We start from the raw sequence: 9186 nt of genomic DNA on the forward strand, positions 1-9186 counted from the left end.
AAAAGTAAATAACCTGATTTACCAACACTTCGTCCATAGCCTTGACTTCTGAACTAAAGAGTCAATTTAAACAAGTGCTATTGAAGGTGCTAACTACTTTCTTTTTCCGGCCAGCAATGGACATTTTATGAACACGGCGGAGAGAATCCGTCTCCCTGACGACTGCACCATCGGTTACATCGTCGAGGCCATCCTGGGCGTGCGCCTGATCCGAAGTCCACTTTTCCATTCGCACCTGGAGAACCTGCAGCTGGTTTCCAGAGCCCAGATTAAAAGCCAGGTGTGTAACCCTGATCCCCTGAGTCGGTATGACCAGGCAACACTCTGCCCAACAGTGTGACTCTTGTAGAGGGTATTGGAATTGGAATTGGCTTATTATTGTCACAGGTACCAAGATACAGAGAAAAGCTTGTCTTGTATACTGTTCATACAGATCAGATCATCACACAGGGTACTGAGGTAGAACAAGGTAAAACAATAACAATGCAGAATAAAGTGGAACAGTGACAGAGACAGTGCAGAGCAGATAAACAATAAAGTGCAAGGTCATGACAAGGCAGATGGTGACTCAATTTATCGGACTAGGGACATATTTAGTATTGTTATAGAAGGGAATAGAGACAAGGGACTTGTGACAGTGGGATGAATCGTGGTTATGGAAGAGGTGAAGCTGGATCCAGAGGATATTGGCTATGGGGCTTGTGACAGTGGGCTGGATCGTGGTTGGCAACGGGTTTAAGTTGTGGCTGACAACATTGAAGATGGGTTGAGATTGTCATTGATTAGACTAGATGATTGTATTGAGTTTGCTTAGATAGTCAATGAGAGGTTTTAGTGACGTAAATCGTGAAATCATTCACATCTCAGCAGAACAAGCTAACAGGAAACAGATTTTTAAATTGATATGTTTACTTCTAGGTCACTTTAAGTTACGGAACCTTTGAGAACAAAAGAAATATCATTGAGATGAAGGGATCATTTTCTGTTGATGAGGACCCTTCCAGGTGAGTTCATTTGAATCTGCTGTGTCCTTGGAGGAATTGGATTGATTAAGATTGGCGCTCGGATTGCAGCCGTCTGTTCTGGACATTGCAACTGATCTCATTTACAGTGTGACCCTCATCCTAACCCCAATGGATGTTACCACTCTGCCGCTGCTCAGAGGCCTTACCTCACCTCACCTCACCCGCAGCTGAAGCTGAAATGCCACGATGAGGCCACCCTCAGGGTGGAGGAGCAACACCTCATATTCCGCCTGGGTAGCCCCCCAACTTGATAGCATGAACATTGATTTTTCTAAATTGGTAATTTTTCTCTTCTCCCTTTTCCTCTTCTTTTATTCCTCTCTGACTCCAGTCTAACATCTTCTCTTCTCTTCGCCTGTCTTTCATCTCTCCCTGGTCCCTTTCTCCCATGGTCCACTCTCCTCTCCTATCAGATTCCTTCTTCTTCAGCCCTTTAGCTTTTCCACCTATCACCTCCCAGCTTCTTACTTCACCTCTTCCCCACCCATTGGCTTCACCTGTGACCTTCCAGTTTTTAACTTCTCCCCTCCTCCTCCAACTTCTTATTCTGGCTTCTTCCCTCATCTTTTCCAGTCCTGATGAAGAGTCTCAGCCTGAAACATTGATTGTTCCTTTCCATGAATGCTGCCTGAACTGACCTGCTGAGTTCCTACAGTGTTTTTTGGTTGAAGCCCCATTGTTTCCATCCCTCCAGAAAAAGTAGAGAGCTGTGGGGGCACTGGGCTGGTCAGAGAGCTCTGGGGGCACTGGGCTGGTCAGAGAGCTCTGGGGACACTGGGCTGGTCAGAGAGCTCTGGGGGCACTGGGCTGGTCGGAGAGCTCCGGGGACACTGGGAAGGTCGGAGAGCTCCGGGGACACTGGGCTGGTCAGAGAGCTCTGGGGACACTGGGCTGGTCAGAGAGCTCTGGGGGCACCTGGCTGGTCGCAGAGCTCTGGGGGCACTGGGCTGGTCGGAGAGCTCTGGGGGCACTGGGCTGGTCGGAGAGCTCTGGGAACACTGGGCTGGCCGGAGAGCTCTGGGGACACTGGGCTGGTCGGAGAGCTCTGGGGGCAATGGGCTAGTCGGAGAGCTCTGGGGACACTGGGCAGGTCAGAGAGCTCTGGGGACACTGGGCTGGTCGGAGAGCTCTGGGGGCAATGGGCTAGTCGGAGAGCTCTGGGGACACTGGGCAGGTCAGAGAGCTCTGGGGACACTGGGCTGGTCGGAGAGCTCTGGGGGCAATGGGCTAGTCGGAGAGCTCTGGGGACACTGGGCAGGTCAGAGAGCTCTGGGTGCACTGGGCTGGTCAGAGAGCTCTGGGGACACTGGGCTGGTCGGAAAGCTCTGGGTGCACTGGGCAGGTCAGAGAGCTCTGGGTGCACTGGGCTGGTCAGAGAGCTCTGGGGGCAATGGGCTGGTCGGAGAGCTCTGGAGACACTGGGCTAGTCAGAGAGCTCTGGGTGTACTGGGCTGGTTGGAGAGCCCCTGGGACACTGGGCTGGTCGGAGAGCCCCGGGGGATACTCAGCTAGTCGGGCAGAATCTGTGGAGAAGGGAGCAGCGGTGGCATCTTCGATGGAAAATCAGATGAAGGCCATTAGACCCACAACAATGACTCTGTTCCTCTCTCTGCAGGAGCTGTTTGACCTGCTGAGTGATTCCAGCATTTTCTGGCTTTGACAAATCTGCAATTTTTTTCTGATTTTTGGTTATGTCCCTCTCATGGTATGTTCCCTCTCCCCTCTGTAAAATTTGCCACGTGAGACACTATGGTCCATGTCACATTGGCACCGCCCCATTTCTCTGTCCACCCCTTTGCTCACTGACTCCACTCAGTAACGCCTCGAATCCCACCATATTCTGCCCCTCTTGCGCAGTCTCCTTCACCCCTCCTTCCAGGATATCCCTGCTCCTTCATTTTTTCTGCCTCCTTATCTCATCACTGGCAGTACTAGCATTTACTATCCATCCTTCTTTGCCCCTGAATTGGGACAGCAGTGAGGAGTCAACCTCATTGTGGTGGGTCTGGGGTCACATGCAGGCTGTGTGACGGATTTCCTTCCTTGCTGGACCTTCTCGCCCACCCAGGGTCATTCACCAAAGATATTTGCATGTTGGATTCTAACGTTTTAATCCAAGATTTTTTTGGAAGTCAGGGAAGAGGCATAAAATATGTTGCTTCATAATTGTTTTATGAAGCATTAATAGAACAAAAAGAATCAGAAACACAGAGAGGTAGAGGCTAGTGACTAAGAGCAGAGAACAGAGACAAGACTGAAAGGTATCAGGGCCGTGTATTCAACTCTCTTATACCATAGAAAAGAAATATATAGGTAAGAGTTAACCAATCAGATAGTCCCTATTCAAATGACATGATAGCAGAAAACTCTCCAGAGCATTCCAGAATGATACAAAGAACTGTAACCACTAGAGGATACACTGAAACAATGCATATAAATACTGTGACCACTAGGGAATGTACTAATGAGTTAACTGTAAATAGGTAGTTATATAAGATATAAGCAGACAGTTAGTTGTTAAATTGCAGAGAAAATAACAATTAAACAGACTAATCCAACAACATATCAGGAATTCGCTGTGGTGTGTTGGTTAGGGCATGACGTGCAACAAAAAACAGCAACATTCAACAGTTATAAAAAATCACATAAAAACAAAGTTAGAAGTTAAAGTTCAAAGTAGAATAAAATGTGTATAAATACAATAATACCAGCATGTACTTACAATGTACACAGTATTATAAGAAGTGGATTAAAGTGTTTACAGTGCAGTGAATGAGGTAATAGAGTGGGGTGGGGTCTAACTAAAATGGTAGATCAGATTAACTGCCTGGGGAAGAAACTTTTAAGATAGTGCGAAGATTTTGTTTTAATAGCCCTATAGAACTTTTTGGAAGGGAGCTTTAGGAAAGGCAGTTTGCAGAGTGGGTAGTGCCCACAATGATTTTTCCTGCTTGCTTCTTTGTCCTGGACACAAAGTGCATTGGCCTCCATCAACCATGGGATTGAGTTCAAGAGCCGAGAGGTAATGTTGCAGCTATATAGGACCCTGGTTAGACCCCACTAGGAGTACTGTGCTCAGTTCTGGTCACCTCACTCCAGAAAGGATGTGGAATCTATAGAAAGGGTGCGGAGGAGATTTACAAGGGTGTTGCCTGGATCAGGGAGCATGCCTTATGAGAATAGGTTGAATGAACTTGGCCTTTTCTCTTTGGAGCGACAGAGGATGAGAGGTGACCTGACAGAAATGTATAAGATGATGAGAGGCATTGATCGTGTGGATAGTCAGAGGCTTTTACCCAGGGCTGAATTAGCTAGCGTGAGAGGGCACAGTTTTAAGGTGCTCAGAAGCAGGTATAGAGGAGGCGTCAGGGGTCAGTTTTTTATGCAGAGAGTGGTGAGGGCATGGAATGGGGTGTTGGCGACGGTGGTGGAGACAGATACGATAGGGTCTTTTAAGAGTCTCCTGGATAGGTACATGGAGCTTAGAAGAATATTGGGCTATGGTAACCCTAGGTAATTTCTAAAGCAAGTACACGTTCGGCACAGCATTGTGGGTCGAAGGATCTGTATTGTGCTGAGGGCTTTCTATGTTCGAAGTCCTGCAGTGATGGTAGACTGTAGCCGGTGACCTTTTCTGCTGAACTGGCAGTCTTCTTTCAGTAAGATGGCAGCGCACTTGGTGCTGTGGCTGCTCTGGGTCCAACAAAGGGTGCAAATGCTTGTCTTAAATGTTTTTTTTTTGCAATGGCAAGACCCTGTTGGACACTGGTGATACAAAAGTCTAGTTCATTGACAAGACTGTCAGTGGGGGAGCTGTGTGGCTTCAGTTGTTGCACAGACCAGGCCCTCACGCCTCAGTGTCGCCTGTTACAGCCACCCAGGGGAGGAGGTGCTGGAGCTGGTGTGGGAGTGAACAGAGGCATGACACGTGCACTGGAGTGAATGCTGAGTTTGAGGCTGCCCTGAATTCTGGTTCTCCTGTTAGGGCTGCACTCCAGTGCCCACTCCCTGGAAGACAAGCTGCATTGCCTTTGTCTGCAGCTGAGCAAAAGGCGAAATGAGGAACTGCTGCGTACTTGTTCTTGCAGAAACGTGGCTCCAAGGCAACATCCTGCTCACTATCCCTGCCACTCAGGGATTTGTGCTAATATACTTTCTGTGACTGTATGTGCAGTGTGCTCCATGTGACAGTATGTACCGTGTTTTGCATGATTAACAATTGAACTTGATCTTGATATACAGCGGGGTCCAATGAAATTGTGGAGACATGGTAGTGTAGCAGTTAGCGCGATGCTATTGCAGCTTGGGGTGTTGGTATAGAGAGTTCAGTTTGATGTCATCTATAAGGAGTCTGTACGTCCTCCCTGTGTGCACGTGGGTTTTCTCCGGATTCCTCCCACAGTCCAGACACGTACAGCTTGGCAGGTTAGTTGGTCATTGTAAATTGTCCTGTGGTTAGGTCAGGATTAAATTGGGGGTTGCCGGGGGCTACGGCTCGAAGGACTGGAAGGGCTTATTCTGCACTGTATCTCAGTACTCAATAAATGAATTCTTTACTTGCATGAAGCCCACAGCGTTAGCAGGTACATGTTAATAATAAACAAAACAATAAATGGAGTGAAGAGCGGAGAACGGCAGAATTGTGCAAAGGTTGTGATACAGAACTGCAGTGGTGTAAAAAGGAATGCTGGAGTGACATTAATGGAATAACGGAGAGAGGCAGAGTTGAAAACAAGATGGCACCACTGGGAAATGGTGAAGCAAAGAAAATGTAATATTACAGAGGTAGAGTTGCTTCTCACAGCACCAGTGAGTCAGGGCCAATCCTCAAGGTCAGGTTTAATTATGATTTAACCATACATGAAGAGAGCCAAAAGAAACAGTATTCCTCTGGGGCCAAGGTGCAAAGCATATTACCAACAGCACACAGCACGTAGCACATAACACATAGCACAAGTAACACCTGTGGCTATAATTTCAGATTTAAAAAACAGACACAAAGAGAAGGGGAAAAAAAAGTAATAATCTAACCCAGGTCCCTGAGTGTCGTGACCGGATTGATGGTAAATTGTCCTGGTCTAGCTTGTTCTTCCACTGAGCGAACACTGGAGAGCTGCATTCCTGTGAGGGTGGAATTTACGCTTTTCCCTGTGGTTTTGTAGGTTTTCTCTGGTAGCCGTGGTTTCCTCGCACATTCCATCGAAGCACAGGTTAGTGGTTTAATGGCCCAGTGTAAATTACACTCAGTTTAAGTGGCCGATGAATCAGAATCAGGCTTAGTATCACTGTCATACGCCGTGAGATATATTGTTGGGGCGGCCCTGTAGCGTTCCAGTTAGCATAGTGCTATTACAGATCCAGCAACCTGGGTTCAATTCCCGCCATTGTAAGGAGTTTGTGCGTTCTCCCCCTGACTGCATGGGTTTCTTCCGGGTGCTCCAGTTTCCTCCCAAATTCCAAAGGCGTATGAGTCGGTCAGTTAATTGGTCACATGGGTGTAATTGGGCAGCATAGGCTTGTTGGACCAGAAGAACCTGTCATCGTGCTGTATCTGTAAATAAAAAAAAAATAAAATACCACTTTGTCTTTTACAGGTTCAAGTCTATTCACTGTCTACTGTACCCAGAAACACCTTGGTGTCCCTGGACCTCTGACATGTCTCAGGGTTAAAGGTTACTGGAGGCTAGAGTCACAGTTGCCAACTCTGCACTTTCTTTGCACTTTGGGCCACTGATGTTTGCAACCAATGGTGTGAAATAAAAGAAAGAGGAACAAAGGAAAAATGAAAACTCTACCAGAACTATGCTGGAATGAAAATTAGTCACACCATGTCTTCACCAACTTGGCATACGAAGGAGTGGACCCCAGCTACACACAAAGACAATAAGAAAATGCCAATGAAATCCTTGACCGGGAAATATTTTGAAAGAAGATTTATTTTTAAAGTATGATAGATTTTTGTATATTTTTGCATAACTGGATAGAGCCCTGGCTTGTTTCTCTGCACACACAAAAGGCGATTCGAGATAATGATTGTGTACATCAGTGAGACCTGATTTAGACTGGGGGACTGCTTTGCCGAGCACATTTGCTCCATCCGCAACAGACAAGATTTCCTGGTGGCTGACCTTTTTAATTCCAATCCCCATTCCCATTCCTATTCCTAAATGTCAGTCTAAGGCCTCCTCCACTAACACAGTGAAGCGACTTTAAGGTTGGAGGAGCAGCACCTCATATTCCTCCAACTTGATGGCATGAACATCAACTTCTCAAACTTCTGGTCATTTCTCTTCTCTCCACTTCTTTCTATTTCATTTCCCCACTCTGGCTCCCCTCTTACCCCCTCTCTTCTCCTCACTTGCCAACTGCCTCCATCTGATTCCCCTCCAAATTCCCTTTCACCCATGGTCTACACTCCTCTCCTATCAGATTCTTTCTTCAGCTCTTCACATTTTCCACCTATCATCTCCCAGATTATCACTTTATCTCCCAATCTGGAAACCAACCACTTTGTCTTACCTACCACCTGCCGGCTTGGACTCCTTCTTCTCACCCGTCTTCTTACTCTGGTTTTCCCCCGCCTGCTTTCCAGTCCTGATGAAGGGTCTTAGCCCGATACTACAACAGTTTATTCCCCTCCATAGATGCTGCCTGACCTGCTGAGTTCCTGTATTTTAGTGATGATGCAGGACAGCCTAGTGTGCTGGCTCACTGAGAGATGCTCTGCACAGTAAAAAGCTTGCTGACTGTGAATTTCTGCCAGCTGTGGCTTTCTGGAAATATATTTAAAATTTTTGGAATCAAGAAACTAACATGGTAACACTGTTGGTCTTGTTCTCTCTGTCTGGGGTGTGATTGTTTGCCTGATGTCTGGACTGTGAGTGTTTGCTCTCTCTCTGTCTGGGGTATGAGTGTTTGTTCTCTCTCCTCTCTCTCTCCTCTCCCTCCTCTCCCTCCTCTCCCCCGTGAGTGTTTGCCCCCTCTGTCTGTCTGTCTCTCTCTGGACTGTGTGTTTCCTCTCTCCCCCTCCTGGACTGTGAGTGTTTGCTCTCTCTCTGTCTGGAGTATGAGTGGTTGTTCTCTCTCTCCTCTCCCTCCTCTCCCTCCTCTCCCTCCTCTCCCTCCTCTCCCTCGTCTCCCTCCTCTCCCTCGTCTCCCTCGTCTCCCTCGTCTCCCTCGTCTCCCTCGTCTCCCTCGTCTCCCTCCTCTCCCTCCTCTCCCTCCTCTCCCCCGTGAGTGTTTGCCCCCTCTATCTGTCTGTCTGTCTCCCTCTGGACTGTGTGTTTCCTCTCTCCCCCTCCTGGACTGTGAGTGTTTGCTCTCTCTGTTGGGGTGTGAGTATTTGCTGTCTGTGCTGGGTGTGATTGTTGGTGTGAGTCACTGGCAAAGCCACTGTTGATAGCTTAGCTGTGCATGTGCAGCAGAGTGACCTTGTGGTTAGCTATAACGACACCAACGATCTCCAATCGGGGATTGATTCCTGCTGCTACTTTAAAGAGTTTGCACATTCTCTGTGTGGTTTTGCTTCGGGTCTTTGGTTTTATCCCTCATTCGGTCAGCTTGTGGTTAGGTTTCATGCGTTGTGGACAAGCTGTGTTGGCACTGTCGGTGTGATGACTCAATCTGAGCACAAGAGATCCTGTCACTTCTGAAAATCTAGATTAACCCAGAGAATGTGGAGGGACCCAGCTGGTCAGTCAGCATCTGCGGTGGGATAAAGAGTCACATTTTGAGCAAGACTCCTCATCAGCACCTCCCGTCATGGGTGTTTATTCCTCTCCATAGATGCTGCCTGACCTGTTGAGTTCCTCCGCTCGTTTGGTGTGACTTGATGCAAATGACATACAGTATTTCATGGTATGTTTCAATGTACATGTGACAAATAAACTCATCTCTCCCCTCGTCTCACTTTCAGCCTCTAAGTGATTTGCAAGGCATCTGTGGTCTGGAATCACATCTACACCTGTCCAGGAGCAACCTCTGTAATCTGGCAACTTATTCTCTCTCACTGTTCCATCTACTTTTCTCACATAAGTACATTAGTAATATTTCTTAATAAACCGAACGACCTGCACAACTGAAGCATCAGGTATGAATGAGTGTCTGTGAGTTTCTGCCCACTTCCTTTCCAGTCCTGAAGGAGGATCTCAGCCTGAAATAT

General features: G+C 47.4%; 1 protein-coding gene across 1 annotated transcript in view; it reads left to right on the top strand.

Moving 5' to 3' along the window:
- LOC134354338 (beta-1,3-N-acetylglucosaminyltransferase lunatic fringe-like) overlaps positions 1–8921 on the top strand; it is a 46408-nt gene extending 37487 nt beyond the window's left edge. The window contains exons 6-8 of the mRNA XM_063063272.1: positions 115–280; positions 919–1004; positions 6620–8921. Coding sequence (XP_062919342.1) covers positions 115–280; positions 919–1004; positions 6620–6695 — 328 coding nt within the window. The 3' untranslated portion in view covers positions 6696–8921. The remainder of the gene's footprint in view (positions 1–114; positions 281–918; positions 1005–6619) is intronic.
- Positions 8922–9186: the final 265 nt, after the last annotated feature.

The sequence above is a fragment of the Mobula hypostoma genome, chromosome 11 (assembly GCF_963921235.1).
Source record: "Mobula hypostoma chromosome 11, sMobHyp1.1, whole genome shotgun sequence".
NCBI lineage: Eukaryota > Metazoa > Chordata > Chondrichthyes > Myliobatiformes > Myliobatidae > Mobula > Mobula hypostoma.